This window comes from Rhodnius prolixus, unplaced genomic scaffold (genome assembly GCF_049639745.1).
Source record: "Rhodnius prolixus isolate KJV_2025 unplaced genomic scaffold, Rpr scaffold_9, whole genome shotgun sequence".
Lineage (NCBI taxonomy): Eukaryota > Metazoa > Arthropoda > Insecta > Hemiptera > Reduviidae > Rhodnius > Rhodnius prolixus.
In genome coordinates this window covers 22851505-22869194 of record NW_027411604.1, presented here as the reverse complement: position 1 = coordinate 22869194, position 17690 = coordinate 22851505, and the positions used below count along the sequence as shown (strand labels likewise).

The 17690-nt window shown below is 30.6% G+C and overlaps 1 protein-coding gene and 1 long non-coding RNA gene across 2 annotated transcripts; one reads left to right on the top strand and one right to left on the bottom strand.

Moving 5' to 3' along the window:
* Positions 1-399: 399 nt before the first annotated feature.
* Positions 400-14004, bottom strand: Tbcd (tubulin folding cofactor D). The gene is made up of 18 exons (XM_074129213.1): positions 13556-14004; positions 13305-13480; positions 13036-13174; positions 12741-12936; positions 12384-12660; positions 10583-10731; positions 9620-9849; positions 9399-9538; positions 8704-8809; positions 8455-8620; positions 8212-8373; positions 6858-7070; positions 5776-5940; positions 5544-5677; positions 4400-4551; positions 4026-4224; positions 2019-2321; positions 400-1490 (listed from the first exon to the last, which is right to left on the bottom strand). Exons 1-18 carry the CDS (start codon positions 13922-13924, stop codon positions 1200-1202), a joined length of 3567 nt encoding a protein of 1188 aa, XP_073985314.1. The 5' UTR covers positions 13925-14004; the 3' UTR covers positions 400-1199.
* On the top strand, positions 1742-2469 carry LOC141454698 (uncharacterized). Its single transcript, XR_012458903.1, has 2 exons — positions 1742-1868; positions 2417-2469. It is a non-coding gene; the product is annotated as an uncharacterized lncRNA (long non-coding RNA).
* Positions 14005-17690: the final 3686 nt, after the last annotated feature.

The window sequence follows — 17690 nt, the reverse complement described above, 5'->3', positions numbered from 1 at the left end:
AAAAGCAAATTTTACGGTTAGTAACAATACGAATTAATTGATTATATTAATAAGTTTTGTAGATATTTTTAACAATTCATTGAATTAATCTGAATTTTGATGAATTTATAACGATATTTAATAAAAAATAATTTTTCATTGGAGTGATGAAATTTTCTTCATTACTTATAATACAATAATAAACAAATATAAATAAAAGAAAGAGTTGTTCAGTAAAGTGGGTCTCTTTTTAAGCCTACAGAATAAATAGATGCCTTGCAATACTTTGGAGTATTTTTTCGTTACTGAGGTATGCACAATCTGTTTTGGGCAAAATGCTGCATTCTGATATGTCTATTATGGTGGACTCGACATAAGGTTTAGCTAAAAATATCAAATTGACGTGACCATTGTATTTAGAATAAGGTATTTAGATGTTTTATTAATGAAGTTTTCTTTTTTAAATATTGGTTTTTAACGGACTATTTTGAGAGTTAACTGACAGTTTTTCTTTGTATTTCGAAATTACGTATAAATTCGTATAAATATTTTTTTCAGTAATATATACATTTTTAGATACAACGAATTTCTCACTTCCTACTGCTGACATTTTAGAATGATGTAAGAAATATCTTATCTTGCTATCGTTCTAATCAGTTTACCGATGCAACCTATTTATTTCTTCGCAACTCATTTCATTTTAATTTTGGTAGCATCCTTTTCTTCATGCAAAGTAATCCCAATTTGTAGCATTTTATTCGAGCGAGAGATTCTTCAACCGTTGGGAAAAAAAAAGGACTAGATAACAAATAGTTAATCTAGTTATTAAATTTCGTCAGTTTTCCCAATATATTTTTCTTATTACGTGTCTACTCTCCGGGTTTAAAGTCTCAGTCTTTACATATGCAAAAATTAGTTCTCGATGTCACTAGATTTGGACTACTAACATTAACTATATTTTATAAAGTATAATTGTTTAATCTCAAGTACTTCACAAATTATTAATAAGCCCGCTTCCACAAAATAAAAAAGGATCTTAATATAGCTGTATAAAAAAAAACTTTCAACTACTTGAATATAAATAAGCGTAATTTTACAAGTTGTTACTTAAATAAAATAAGTAATCAATTCCTAATTACTAAGTTAAAGCCATGAATATCTTATTTACAAATATTGCAATATATATATATATATAAGAAGGAAGTATAATTAAATTCATGTTACGATTTGACAACAGACACTAAAGTAGGAATAGCAAGGCCAAATATTTCACATAATTTATTCCTAATCGGTCTAGCTTCTTCTACAGGTATAATACTCCATTCAGTCTCCGATAGTATTGCCATTGCCGTATCTAATTTGTCCGCTGAACAAAATTCTTCTTCATCTTCACCATATAGTATTAAAGCTTCATAAAGTTTGACAGCTGTTGCTTTGCGCAGCCAACCAAATCTATGGCAAAGAAGAATTAGTGTGCGCCCAAGTGCACGTCTACACACTTCTCCACGAACCTGGGGGAAAAAAGGTCATTTAAGCATAATTAATTAGATAAAAATTAATTGATATAACTTTTAAAACTAGAATAATTCGGCCATTGATAAAATCTAAAAGAATTCCGACTATTTTCATAACCTTCAAGGTTAAAGGGCACAGTTTGTTCTCAGTTTTTTATAATTTAATGTTTTTTTTTTTATTATTATTATTATATAAAACGCTAGTTAAAAGGAAATAACTTCACAGAAGCTTTTGTTGTTGAAAATCGAATAAACTTTCAGTTACTTACAGTTTCTTTTGCCGACAGATTTTTTCCAATAAGTTAAAATGTTAAGAATTCCTCAGACCCTTTTCGGAATTAAAATAGTTGGATGAGGAAAGGAATTAGTTCAATGGTAAGTACATCGTGTTTCAATTTTAGAAAGGTCACATTCAAATTATAAACAAAAATATTGGAAAATGAAAAGATACATAATAAATATGTCACAAACAAACAAACATGCATAGATATAGGCCATAATTTTTATCTATATTAATACACTTACCTGTATTAATTGACAATACAAATCGACTGATCCTAAAAGTTTATTTTTATCTAAACTACCAGCCACAGCCGTCTTTGTAATATTAAAAATATTTTTAGCAAAATTTGACGAGTTGTCTTCTAAAACTGGTTTAATGACTCCTGAAGATAAAATTTTTTCTAGAAAGCTAAGCATTGGTAAAAGTATACGATCTACTTTCATATTAGATTCATAAATTGCTACAATAAGTTCACAGATTCTTGTTAGTTCATTTTCAGATTTTGTGGCAAGATAATCAAATAAACATTTGCTTGACGTTTTCACCTTAAAAAAAAAGAGATGAAAAAGTATTTATAAAATTTGTAAAATAATAATATTCTTACAACTTTAACAAAGTGAATTTTTAAAAAAAACTTCAGGTAGGGAACAAGCAGGTGTGGCAAGACCATCAGTTACTGATTTGTCAAAATGAGTATTAATCAAGCGAGAGAAGGCACGATTCAATAAACGGAGATAGGTCCTGAATGCAAAAGTTTTTTTTCAAAGTTCACTGAATAAAATGAAATGCTTGGTGGAAAGAAGTGGCGATAATGGTACTCTAAAACTGAGCAACATGTACTGCATGAGGCACAACTTTTTGTAATAATAGAATATCGTTTGAATTAAAATTAACCTGGGAGTATTTAAATCGAACGAATATAACAACAAAGCCTATGTATAAATTTGGAACAGAATAGTGGACTACGATAGACAAGCATGTAAATCGTGAAATGACCCTCAAGATTGAGTGTAAGGACTGAAACTATAAGAGGCAAATTGGACGTGCAATGCTAGCAAGAAGGAGGATCATCAGAAGTATGTGGTTTAACCATGTTTAAAAAAATGAGAAGAGGAGATTAGATGTAGGTAAGATGGGAAGACCGCTGACGTGGGGATGCTGTTCAGAACAAATGGTGAGAGAGTAAGTGGGTTTTTTGAGGGTATCATAAAGTATGCCAAAATAAAAAAATATATAAAATTTTAAAGAGTATTTTATTGTTATACTAATTATTTAATACTTACCTTTATAATTGTCAATTATAAAAGTTAATTTCTTTTTTAAAAGTCACAGACGGAATAAATATTCGGTGTTAAGAGACTTGAGTTACCTAAACTCTAAACTTAAGTTAGAAAGCACACGAATTGAGGGAAATTAAGTTGATTGAATTATAAGGTTATAAATGTAAAGTTAGGTCAAAGAATCAACGAATTTAAATTTTCTGCAATTTTTTCGAAAAACAATTTTCTTTAAATTGGGTATAATGATTGTAAACAACCATTCAAAAAAGGCTGTAAGTAGCTGTAATGAAACTTTTAATCAACCGGGACAGTTTTGGGTTTGGGTTGTGATTAGCTTTTCTCTATCGTGCCAGCTTATTACGTAATCAGAATTACAACCTCTGGACAACTTTAAGTTTAATTAAACAATTACAGAACAAAATACGTTGCTAACATTTTAAGTTTGAAGAAAATCAAGTTACTGTATCAGCCCTTAAAACGATTTCTTTCAACAGCAGTATACGATATAACTTATTTATTTATTTATTACATCCATTTAGATAAATATTATATCAGATAGATATTATCTAGAAATGTAAACTCTTTCTTTCAGGCATTCCTTTCGGTTTTTTAAATTATTTTCAAGGAAATTGATTTTAAGAAGGAATTATATACTCATATAATTCCTTCTTAAAATCAATTTCCTTAGTAGTGCTACTCAGTAGTGCATCCCTTGCAGAGATTTCGCGTGTGAGACGTGCCCATTATTAGACATTTATTTATTTTAAGCTCTTAAGGATCAACTAACAACGCATAGGAAAGGCCTGTATTAAAAGAGGCAAAAAATGGTTAGAAAGTCACCAGTTGCCAAAGACAAAAAAAAAAGAGAAGTTCTGGAACGTGAACCAACTGACAATTAGTAAAGATATAAAGAAAACTTTTAGAAAGTTATGGGATTTTTTTTTTTAATGATTAAAGTAAATAACTTACCAGACTTTCAGTAAGACCTCCAACAGAGGCAATAAGACCTAAAAGTAAAGACTCCGTGTAGGAAGGTAAATTTAACATTTGTGTAAATTTTGGGAATGTGTCCGAATGTGATAACCAGTTGATTTCATTTTTACACTCCTCTTCTGGAAAAATCTCTATTACGGCCTTTCTCTCAGGGATATAAGGTATTTCTGGACTACTGAAAAAGGAAAATACAAGAGATAAATTTAAAATAAATAAGTCGGATATCATACATTGCCTAGATATTTATGAGAATTAAAATAGGTTAAAGAAGGTTCCATTTTTTTAAATGGCTAAAATTAAGTGTCTAAAATTAAATGAAATTGTCAAATAGATAAACTGGTGATTCTAACTTATGAAGCAAATTGGAGAAAACCGTTCCGGCCAATGCTCTCGTTCTATCAATTCTTTCTACAGCTTGCTGAGATATTCTGCACATTGATATTCGAACTACTTCTTCCGTTAATAATTGTGGAGCTTCTTTGTTAACCAGCTGAAGTAACACCTTAAAATAAATAAATTCGAAGAATTTCATATAATTCATAATAGGGTCTGATGTGTTCCCGTGCTCCAAAGATTAATATGTCATCCTAAATCAGGGGTCGGCAACCCGCGGCTCTTCAGCCTGCCCAAAATACATTGTATATTTCAATTTTATTGAAATAAATGAAAATTTCATTTATTAAAGTAAAGATATTTTTTCAAAAAGAATTTTAAATGTGATAAGTTTGAAATGGAATAGAATTATATTAAAATTCAGTAAGTAATATACAGGACTGCCGCCATTTTCATTTAAACACAGGTTTAGTTATTATTTACTTGTTTATTTAATAACAATATGTGAAAACAAATATATAAAACATTTAAATGTTATTAAATTTCATAAAATACAAAAATTGTGAATACAAATGATCTACAGAGTTTTGTACATTATCATCCTTGCGGCTCTTGGTAAGATTTATTAAAATTATTTAAGGAGAAATGGCTCTCTACTATAGGTTGCCGACCCCTGTCCTAAATGAATAAATTCAGAAGAATTAAAAGAAGCAAATATTACACCCTGGGCAAGAGGATTCACTACATATCAAGTTACACTACATATCAAGTTGGTGTTATATATCCAAGAAAAAGAAATACAAAAATAAGTGAAAGAGTATAAAATACAGTGAATACAATACGAACGGGGGGACAGTTTCAAATACTTAGGAATGATTGTTACGGCTAATAATGATAATAGCAATATTTTTATAAAACTTTTGTTTTATTTTTATAAAACTTTTGTTTTATTTTTATAAAACTTTTGTTTTATTTTTATAAAACTTTTGTTTTATTTTTATAAAACTTTTGTTTTATTTTTATAAAACTTTTGTTTTAATTTTATGAAACTTTTGTTTTATTTTTATAAAACTTTTATTGTTTTAGTTTTATAAAACTTTTATTGTTTTAGTTTTATAAAACTTTTATTGTTTTAGTTTTATAAAATATATTAAATCTTACTTGCAATCCGGTCATTGAGGCTTCCCTTACCCAGGCTCCTGTATCTCCTCTATCATCTTTAGTATAATCAGTAAGGCCTTCAGTAAAACACAGAAGAACATCTAATACGTGAGCTTGACAAGAATTCTTAGGATCTACAAGTTAATTAATTTTTTTGACATTAAGAAAAGAAGTTGGAAAATAGAATTCAATTGTGATTATCACACGAATGTATTTCAATAAGTACACTAACCAATGTCAGCAATGCCTACATTAGAGCAAACAGAAGTAAGAGCTTTTATAGCATGCCGTCTGCTATCTACCCACTTCTCAGTGTTTGGTGTAATTAGCGTACATCGAATAAGACTATTTATGACTATATCTACCCATCCCATCAGTATCATTGAAGGAATAGAGCCTGAAAAAAAATATATGTACATATATAAATAAAATAATAAGTGTCGCACTTCGATTTTTGAGCTTTTGCAGTTAATTGAACGGTGATTGATACAGCATTTTCTGAATCGATGGAAAACTGCTCAGATATTAGCAATCTTTTTGGCAGGGGGAAAGCAAAGTAAACTAATCGCCTATTTTTTCAAGACGGGGCTTAACGTCCAACTACCAATTAGGTGTCGCGGACGGGGGCGGAAGCTCATACTTAACTATAAACAATTTTTTCTACCGAATAAAAAGTAGTCATACGCGAAATTCGAACTGGGGATCCCCTACTTATAAAGCCGCGCTCTTGACTACTAGACCAACACCCGGCGCCTAGCAGAGGAAATGATAAAAAAAAAAATTATAAGTGAAGGAAAATATAAGTGTGATTAAATTGCAACGCGGAGATGCCAGGTACGAATCCAGCTACTGGCCCATAGATTTTGTCTTTCAGCTTCTTACAGCTCAGTGTCCGATAATGAACCGTGTTGTCTGAAAAAAGAGAACACTGTGCAGTTACCGGTAGTGCACTGAAAAAAACCTTTATAAGCTGGAGATTTTTCATTGTTTTCCCCTTAGTATGTAATGTAATTTAATAAATTTGTTTGTACAGAAACTATGTCTGGAGGTTATAGTTCTAAACTGGCACTCCACTGTGTGTATATGTATGTATTTTGTATGTAAAATAAAATTTCTTATCTATCTATCTATCTATCAAAAAAACCTTCGGGCACCAACAGATGTTGACACGCCTTAAATTGAAATATAAATAAATAGAAATAAGTTTTAAGTATAATAAGGTCGCAGCTAGTAAATAAAAACAAACTCTGAACTCTTTATCGTTTTCACTTTTCTTGTCATATTCGATTTAATCGATAAATAAAAATAACTTACCCAGAGCCAGTGCATGGCCCACTCTGGTAACCTCATCGTTGGCTGCTAAATTACTGGTATATAATTTAATAATTTCCATACATTTTGCTTGATTAGCTTTACCACCATTTTGATAATACTGAGAACAAAGGGCTTCTAAAGCAATCGCAGCGTTACTTCTAATATTAGCCACCTCATGACAAAGGCACTCATTCAGCAGGCCTTGCCAATCGTCTGAAAATACATGTAATTTAAGATGAGCATCAGTCAAAAAAATATATTTACATAAATTAAACATTTTTGAAAATAAATCTACACAACTATAACTACATTTGTTTTCAAGATTTTAACCTTTAAGAAACTTCTCTTCCTTTAATTATAATTAATTTATTAAACTTAAATTTAAATTTTATTAATTTAAAATAAATATATTAATTTATTAAATTAATTAAAATTGAATGCGTTTGACCAAAAATAGAACCTAGTACCCTCAACAGTTCTTATATCTACAGATACCTATTCTGAATAAAAGCAAATTTGTTGTCATATTGGAATAAGTTACACACCGCATGTAGTATTCATTTCTGTTTTTGTTTTAAATGTATAACGCACAAAAAATAATAACAACTTATCAAACATTAATTCAAATGAATTGAATTGAATGAATGTTAAATTTAACAAGATTTAACATGTGAATTGTAAGTTGTCAAGGATTCATAAATAAATGCAATAAAATTAGTTAATCATGAACTCTGATAAAATTTAAGGCAATCCCTTTATTAAAGAAAAACTAACAAGTGGTTAGTTTGAATGCATCTTTCTGCTGGGAATTTTCACGTTACAATAGACATTATTACTTTTACTTAATTTTCTCAATTTATTTATTGTGTTTGTGGTCTTGTTTGCACATTAACCATTAATGGTTAACCAAGGTTTTGACCGGAAGTCGAACTCAGTTTCATAACTCTTTGGGTACTTATTTTACGAGAAATGTTTAATTTGTTTATTAAATGACAAAAAAAAAAAATATAGTTTGGACTGGAGTTTGGAGTACTACCTCTAAAGGAACTCCATTTCATTAATTTTCAAGTTAAGTTCGAAAATACGTTTGCAACTATCGTTATATACAATTAAACTTCCAGAAAAGTAGTGGGCGAGGAATAAATTTTAAAATTTCTTTGTCAGGACCGACCAAATGACATTCTTAAAATGTTTCACGAGTTGGCAAGATTCATAATTTGTTAGTTTTATTTGATCCATTTATTTTGAGGTTCGCAAGGTTATTTTTTATAATAATTATAATAAAACTTCAAATAACTTAATAAAAATGCATGCTACTTACTTTTAAATTTTAAGCATTTAAATAAATTATTACCTATAACTTCATCGTTATTTTTAAATTCCATTTTTGCAAGAGAACATTTGTGGATTAATTGGCAGCATGCAATTTTCATGAGTTCTCCACTAATTCCTTTAAAATGATGTCGTTCTCTCAATTTACTTACGATTTCGCCAATGGAAGAAATTATATCATTTTCTAAAAAAAAGTTGAAATTATAATGTTCCAGTCGAGGCTAATTTTACATAAATCACAAATGTTTACGATATATCGATATACCTATAGTAACATTGTCCAATAAAGAAAGAGCATGCGCGATTTCACCAACAGAGATAATTGAGCCATGTCTTATATTGGCATCTAGTGATCTTGATTTCTGAATCAGCGTTGGTAAAACAATTTCAACCATGTATTGTGGTGCATGTTTCGTCAAATTATGTAACGTCTATAACAAGTTGTTAGATTGTTATTATTAATAAGTTAAAAAAAAAAAAAAAAACTATCAAGAATAAATAAATGATCACTAACTTTAGCAGTTAAATCACGCATAGCAATATCCCAATGTTCTGTTTTCCTCTCCACCAGATGATCTATCATTGAAGTAGTATACTCTTCAAATTGGGCAATGAATACACTTGAAACATAAAAGAAAGGATATTTTCAACTCATATTATGTGGAAAAAGTCTAAGAGAACATTTATTAGACAAATGCCTAAGAACAGATAGTCTGAGAGCCCTAGTCCTATTTGAGTCCATCATTTACTGTCAAATAATGATACTAACATTACCCTAGCAAATTTTGACAGCTTCCTGACCCACTTTAAACCGCAAACTTTTATTTCTTATCCATACTAATATTATCTTTGATGTCTAAACTAGTTTTTGAGATCACAGGTTAAGGAAATACCGAAATAATAGGTTATTAGTGGTTAGCATACTGAAATCCCTCGACAGGAGATATAGCAATTCAAAACATGAAGAAAATGAACAGGTCCCAAACATGATCACCTTATAACTTCATCTTAAATATATCTAGAAAGCGGGAATTCTGCACAATTGCAGTAGTAAATGGGTATTACAATTTCAGAATGTTTACATTGTATCTTTTTGTTTGATGAATTTTAATATAAATTCTTAATTACTAGTCTCTTACATGTAAGCATTACATTTTTCTCTTACATTTTTAATAAGGGAATGTATAATAAGTTATAAAATTTAATAACCTGATGTTTAAAAAAGAATTATTCCGAACACCAACAGCAAAATAATCAGCGTTGGTAAGTATTTCGATTCCGTGAGGAAAAGTACCTTGCCTTCCAATGTGTTCTTGAAATGCTGCAGCTGCAGCTTTTCTAATATTAACCTACAAAATGAAGAATGCGAAACTGAGATGAATTAAATATTTGATTAAATAATTGTATGAAATGTACTTCCATATACTTACCTCTCTATCAAAACAAAATGTTATGACAAGTGAAGTGGCCAACTGGTTGACATATGGTCCAAAGGCTACACTATCGTATGCTCGTGCAAACGTCCATGCAACGTAACACGCAGCATCTCTAATATGTGATCCTACTGATGTGTAACCAATTGGTTCATCATAAACTAGAGCTCGTCTCACAAGAGGCATTACTTCAGGAAGTCGGCTTGGCAATAATAAGCCTCGCTTACCTGTTATTAAAGAAAAAAAGGAAGATTATGACCTTAATTAGGATGAAATTATCAAATTATTGATTAAGTAAATAGTATAAAGCAGTAATAATAATGTAATGCTCTGTCTCAAAGTGATGAAACTGCAATATTTGTGAATTTAGGAAAATTAAAGGTTTAACAAAATTCATGTAAAGTAGCTATATAGTTTGTATTATTTGTATTATTCTAACTAAATCACAAATTTTGAAAGAATAAATTTACTATCTTTTAGTAGCTTATTGGATGATTTAGTTTCTATTTTCATTCGAATTAATTCTTTTATTAACAATTTTTTCTTGACGTGTAAATTATAGCTATCTTCTAACCAAAATCAAACAAATTGACACCATTAGGTCAGGGATAGAAAATTTAAAACATCAATTCACACAATGTAATGTGCAAAATATGTTCTTCTTATTTTTGTAGCATAAAGTTGATAAGAAAATAAACTGAAATTAAATTTCTAATGGAAATGTTCAAAAAGAAGTTTAAGCTGTCTGAAATGTGCTCGCTGAATAGAAAAAATCACAGGTTTTACTAGCTTTACGGCCTAATGATTTTTAACATTATTTAAAACAAAAAGCAATGGTAATAGATTTTAAAAAATTACTTCAGTTCTGAAGAAACTATTCAAAACCTGGGAATTTAGTAAAATAAAAAATGTATATAACTGTTTCTTATAACTTCATCAAATCATAATAACTGTACTAACTAAATTCGGCTAAAGCTAGACATCCACCATGCCAAGCACTGTCATTTTCTCTTGGAGTAAGAAGCTCCAAAACATGTCCAATCACTTCGTCTCCAAACTGCCTGTTCATTCGGCCCATTACACGTCCTATTCCCTTTGCAGCTGACCATCTAAGGAACACAAAATTAAGCCAAAGGTTTTATTTGGCAATGATAGAGATCTTATGAAATGAAATGATCTTATAAAAACAATCTTTATTGTTTATCTACGCTTCGGTAGCAACTGATAGTTAAATCAGCAGCTTCACTTACTCCACCAGAAATATATACTGAAAATGGATCAAATTATTTCCAATAGAGGATCGGAATAACATTAATTTTTTTAAATTAATATTCTTGAGCTGAAACGGTAAGTCATTTGAATAGGTTTTTCTTATTGCTTATGATGGATAACGGTACAAATATGTACATTTTCTATTGAGATAGTAATCTGGAGTAACTCATAATTTAATTTTCAACGTGTTTTCTGTATTGATTAGGTGATAAGTCTATATTCATTGCTAATTATAAGCTTTGTATTCTTGGTTTATAGGAAGAACTTTTAGAGAATTTAAATCAGATGCAATACAAAGAGATCGCCCTATAACCTCATTGAGCCGGGGCTATTATTTCGGTATATAGTAAGACTCGTGAATATTTGTTTCAGCTGGTAGCAAAGATTATCGTTTATATAAACTACTAACTAATTGAATTGGATCACTGGCAAAAATTCAAGATTTATGGGATTTGATCCCATTAATATATCAAATTATTCACTAACATTACTCAGACAACGCACTAGACAGTTTTGTAAATATATTTACGAAGAATCAGGAGGAATGGTCGTGGCTCTTTTAGGGTTAGATTATTCTCAGTGTGTTGGCCAAAGGCTTAGTTGCTTTCTCACAATAATCGGTAAATCATGGTCAAGGTACCAGGGAACGGTCACTACTTAATATAAACATGCTGAAGGCCGAGTTAGATAAAATAGCCAACAGCATGATCGTTATTTAAAAATCCAGACAGTAAACAACCAACTGCCACAACTCGACAACTGTAATGCTCTTTTGAGGACGCAATGGGATTCCGCATTTCAACGCAAAGTTGGAAACAGTTTGAGAGCAAAGAGACCAGCGAGAATTTTTTTTTTTTGTATTATTATTTTTAAACGAGATACATAAAGCATCTCGACTAATCTTGATAAGGCTGAGGAGAAATAGGACTGTTGTTTATTTTCTGTCGAATCGATATTAGTTCGTAACAACTGTGATCGACGTTTCAGAGTGTGAAGAAAATAAAACCAGCTATTAAATGCAATTTTGACTGAACCATTACGTTCTTAAAGAGGAGGTTCAGTACAGGTCAGGGCAGGGATTTCGAATAATCAAAGTTGATATTGTACGCAATAATAGGTGAACGCGTGACCGCCGAAACATATCTGCGTAATATCATCAGGCCCTTAATAAGAAATTGGAAAAGCTTCACTCTTGTGGGCGATAATGTTCGACCTCATAGAGCCAGGATGTTAAACGTTATTTAGAGGAACAACACAAATCAGGCGCATGGCAAGTTTATGGCCGACATGAATCCAAGTGAGCCTGTTGGAATAAACTCTAATACCAGTTGCATATGCGTTCGCCTCTCCAGATAACTTAGATGCACTTGCAGATGTATTAATTGAGGCATGAGCTTCTTTGCCCCATGAAATTTCTTAAGAGACAAAAGCCTTTAAACGGTATTAATTGAAAAAGAAAAAAAAATCCAAAGGACCAAATGAAAATTACCTGACAGTGATATCTGGATCCCTCAAACCATACATCAATTCCTCAATAATCTCCTCTATTTCCTCCGGCACTTCTTGGTATTCTTCTTCTTCTTCTTTATCTTCAACATTGCAAACACCTTTGACAGATTCTAAGCAGGTTATCTCTGGTACTTTAACTTTAGCAAGACCTTTGCCAACAATATCTTCTTGACCACTAGGATCGCTTATCTTGTCTAGTACTCGACCACCTCTCTTATAACGCCACGAAATCACCCTTGGTTTCAGATACGTAAGTCCTTGAATTAAATCAATAATTAAACAAGAGTACGGCTCTAAACATTTGTAAAAATAATCTATGAACATCTGGACAATTTACCTATTCTCTGTACAATTTTGATAGCCAATTTTCGAGATAATCTATAAGGTTCTTGTTTCCATCCCATGGATTGCATTGTTTTTAGTAGGTTATTCGCATATTGCAGTAAATCTTCCCGTTTACCGTACTTTAGGAGCGCAGCAATAGCAGTTAACGGCCCCAATCTTTTCCAACTAATGTCTTTCTGTGTAATCCACTAATTAAAAGAAATGTATATTTGCAAGTTAGTGTCGAACGTTGAAATACCAAACGTTTTGAACTTTGGGAGCATAACTAATATCTTTCTTACACTTACATTCGAAGTCCAATTAATAAATTCAGGTAAATGTTTTTCCTTTGTATCCAATCGGGTTAAAAAATGAGATATAAGAAACGCACATGCATCTTTGCAAACATCACCTACCATAATATACTTTTTACAAATTTCCACAAGCCTACAAAAAAAAAAGTTCTTATAGAAAGAAGCATTTCCAAGTAATTTTTACAAATATTAACTCTAGTGGAAGAAACGTATTTTAGTTCAAGAGCTGAGTGAAAACTGTAAAAACAAAAAAAAATTAAGACCTGTTTAATACTTTTTTCTCTTCACTTATACCAACATCATCAAGTCTTGACATGTGAAACGGAATCTTGACTATTATCGATAGCCAAAGCAATAAACAGTAACGTGTTTCCCAAAGGTTGATATCATTTTCATTCTGCAACTCTAACATTGTCAGCACAGGCTCCAAATCTGCAGCCTAGACACAAAGAAATTATGAATCAAATTCCACTTATACTACTTTTTGTGTTCATAAATTTCATATCCTACTTACGGCATGGGGTAAATGTTGGACAACTTTCTTGAATCCTCTAACATTGCTTATCAACTGCATATACTGAAAAGCTTGATGTTTTCTCTTTGCTGAAATATCGTCACTTCTCACTATTGCTATTATTTCATCTAAAATTTGTTCAAGATATGGATCAAGTAGATGAGGTTGTTCTTTATATAAATTGACAATGTACTTAAATCTTTCATAAGATTTTTCTGAGTCCCTCAGATCAGCAGATTGTAATTGTTCATTTTCAGGTAGTTTCAAAGACGTCACCATGTCTAATATTTCCTTCCATTCTGTAAACCTTTCCAGAGAACAACCCAAACCAGGAGTTTCAACTAAATCTTCATTTTGATATTCATCCATTATTAACAAAATTATTCCGAAAACTTTATAACCTTAACCATGTTTGAAATCAACCTCGTTAAGAGAAGGTTACACTGTTTCAAACAACTTTTTTTTTTAGTCAACAGGGAATGTAAATGCTTCAGCATGTATTTTTAGATCACTATCTTAGAATATGTAGTTGCTTTTCTTTTGTCCGGTTATAAAAAAAAAAAGTAAGGGATTAAGTAACAGAAGAAAAAATAAAATGTTAAATTTTATTGAATATCAAAATATCGAATATTGAATATTAAAAACTAGTTGGGGCTTATGATGGAAAATGAACAAGTGATGCTTAACTGCATATTTTGGTATATTTCACTTAAAGTTGGCATTTGAAGTGATACTGAAAGAGAACAGACTGAATCAAAGAACAAAAGCCATCCTGGTTATGTGTTGAGGAAAATCGAGAGAGTTGTAAACTTTTGCTTTCTTCTCTGAATATTATGATTCTATTTTTCTCTTTATATACAGAAATTTAATGCATCTAAGAATGAAAAAGAAGTAGAATTGGAGGTAAGCAAAATAACAGTAGCATTGGGAGTAAAGAAAATATTAAGTCATTATGAAGGATAGTAGTATCTAATTTTACTCTTCATATTAGAGGTAATAAAGTATACAAAAAAGTTCCAGCTGTAATTACTAATTTAGAAAGTCACACTTTTGAAAAAAACTGTTAATGTTTTAATTGCAAATAACTTCAACAACCTAATTAATTTCTTAGATTACAACTGTTAAGAACATAACTTTAAACTAGACTGATATTTTGCTCTACTCATAACCCAGCAAGTGGTATTAAAATTTTGTAGTTACATGCTTTTTTTAATTTTAAATAATACAAAGGAAAATAAAGCGTACCTAACGTGAATTCTGCAATTGCGGGAATATTGAACATCCTATCGAAGTTCTTAAAATTGCCGATAGATAGCACTTAAGTTTACTTTTAGTCTACTTTTTTTTAAACGTACCATTTACAGAAAGCTAGAAAATAAATTATTTTTTTTGAAGCACATACTTTTGCAAATTCACCAATTATATTTTTCAGACAAAAAAAAAAAAAATACTGTATTTTGTGTGTGCTTTCCTCAATCCTCATCTTATATCTAAGGATTACATGTACGCATCTTTTGGATTCAATAAACTATCACTGTGAATCTTTTTAGTCTTGAAAGAATCCTTCTTTACTTCCTCGCCCAGAAACTGAGAGCACATTGTTAGATATTTAATTATTTTCCTATCAATATTTTACACATAATAATAATTATTTCTAATCTCGAGAAATATACAGGGTGAACCAGTGTATATGAAAGTCTACACTATGATAAGGTTCAAAAGTATTTCGTTTTTTTAGTACCGTTAAATTTTAACGTATGCTGATACAAGCCATATGTTGAAAAATCTATTAGTCTTCAAAGAAATATGGATATTTTAACAATTTCTGTGATTTGTAGAATCTTTCCGTCAGTCCCAGCAAGTCCAAGTTTCTTTTTTTTTCAGGGGAGACGCACAGGCTGCATAAGAAATAAGGTTTTACAAGGAATGTTAGAGACGCATTGACCCGCTAGTGGTTCTCTCAATATCCATCTCTTGAAGAAAGTGGCATCCTCGAAGAGAATTCTCAATAATTTATGATCCAGCGTTCTTTCACAATGTTTCTATCCAATTCAAATCACTAATTTTCTATTCCGCATATCACCCCACAGTGTGGCATTCAAGATTGCAGAGATATTTGTTCAGCAGTTATTTGCACTTCCTTCATGTAGACCTTGTTTGCTGCAAATTGAGTGTTTACTCAACAGCTGAAACATCATTTTAAATAAATTACGAAAGCTTGGAGTTCCCTCAATATCGTCTACTAAAACTATACACTTAAGAAATTATCGATAAACGTTATATTGGTTTTGGCATTAGATTGGCCTTGCGCATAAATACTCTTCAATTTTGATGGCACTTTGGATTGCAAAAACAGAAGAAAATAGTTCATCTCTTAGAGTGTCTGCATCGGGCACTTTTTTCGCTCGTTTTATTTTATACAAAGAAGTGTTGCAAAAAAAAAAAATTCTGCTATTTCGTCAAGTTTAGAAATGAGCTATTATGTGTGAATTATATCCCACTACTTACCAAGGAGACTGAATCGTGCCCCTCTTTGTAATATAAGGTTTTAAGAGGATATATTTCTCTTTCTAGATCTATTTTGACTTTGTTGAGCTTCAAATTCTCTATCTTATATGCGCAGTATCCAGTAGAACTCAAAATAGCTCCCCTAACTCTCACCTCTAATCAAATATGCTCGCCTTACCTAACCTTATCGATATCAGCTCACACAGAAATTTAATGATTTAATAAAAATTATTAAGAAATGTATTAATAATTTTTAAAGGTAAAAATAAAATAAAAAATAAAATTTGAATTTAACACCTTTTAACTTTGTAAGTAAATACATCTGTTCTTTTGTTTAATGTATTTATATTTTTATTTTCTGTTAGACGGTGATATCTTTTTTTTCTTTTACAAATTTAAACAATTATGCTGGCTGACGGATCGTACTAAGCTATAAAACTTTCTTTATAAATAATTTGTATTTAAATAAATATTATAACCGTTAGAACAGTTTGCTGTTTCTTCCAATATCCTTTAACTTTGCTTAATGGTTGTAACTATTTTTTAAACAGGTTTTACTTCAGCAGCTCTAGGGGCTCTTCAAATCAATGTATGCAAACAGAGTTGATCATTCGTAAATAAGAGAATTAAGCGTCATAAGCTTATTCCAGGCCTTTTCTCCTACTTCAAAGCAAACCAATGCGTTAGTTTATAATGAATAATATAGATTATGTGGTTTCCTTCTTCACGTTTGTTTATTATAAAGTTTATTTTCACATTCTAATATTCTATCGTGAGGTTTCTTCCAATCAATTAAACGTTTTTCTCGTAACCTATGACCTGAGCATCCAAGAATAGGTCTGTTCACCCCCTTTTCGAAAGTTGATCTGTGGATTACGACCTTTTTTATTTAAATCCTTATTTCGTCTGTTCATAAAATAGCTTGGTAGTAGCGTAGAAAGAATATTTAATTAAAGTAGCTCGATCATAGGTAGTTCAGCAGATTTAATTAACTTTTTTTCTATCTCCTCTCCTTTCTAGAAATTATTTTTCATTGTTTATTTCTTCTATTTTACTCCCAAAATTATCTAAAGTCTACTTTGTAATAGAATATGTCAGAAAATTTCTGAAGTTAGGTAAAGATACTTCACTTTGAACTTTGTACTGAATGAAGGAATTGAAATGTCTGTGACAACCCTGATATTAATGAACAATTTTGGACTAAGAAGATGCCAACTTTCCATTTATTTACTAAATCATGATAGAGTCATGATAATTAAATTAAATCTTTCTCCATAAAAGGATGAGTACTGAGATTCCCAATTTTGAACTTCTAATAATATGTTCTCATACATGGTCCAGAAAGTGTTACGTCTTAATTGCATTCAGACGCTGGATCAATTTCATTGAGATTAGTCGCACTAACGTTAGATGGGAGCAAAGTTGGTGCAAACTAAGAATTTTTTTTCTTGAAATTCTATCCAACATCTGCAAAAAAGAATGTCATCTACTATTTTAACGGGATAAACTGACAGCAATTCAAAAAGAGAGTGTCAACTGTAAAAACTAAACAAGTATGAAAAGTAATTACATATAAACTGGCATATTATTCTAAATAATAGCTGTTAAAGAAACACTTTATGGGGAA

What these genes read in the sequence shown, in the direction of transcription:
- Tbcd (XM_074129213.1), bottom strand. Translation starts at nt 13,924, where the DNA reads ATGGATGAATATCAAAATGAAGATTTAGTTGAAACTCCTGGTTTGGGT. An exon ending in ATTGGACAATGTTACTATAG is followed by an intron (nt 8,374 to 8,454) that starts GTATATCGATAT and finishes ACTTTTTTTTAG; the next exon opens with AAAATGATATAATTTCTTCC. An exon ending in AAATAACGATGAAGTTATAG is followed by an intron (nt 7,071 to 8,211) that starts GTAATAATTTAT and finishes ATGTATTTTCAG; the next exon opens with ACGATTGGCAAGGCCTGCTG.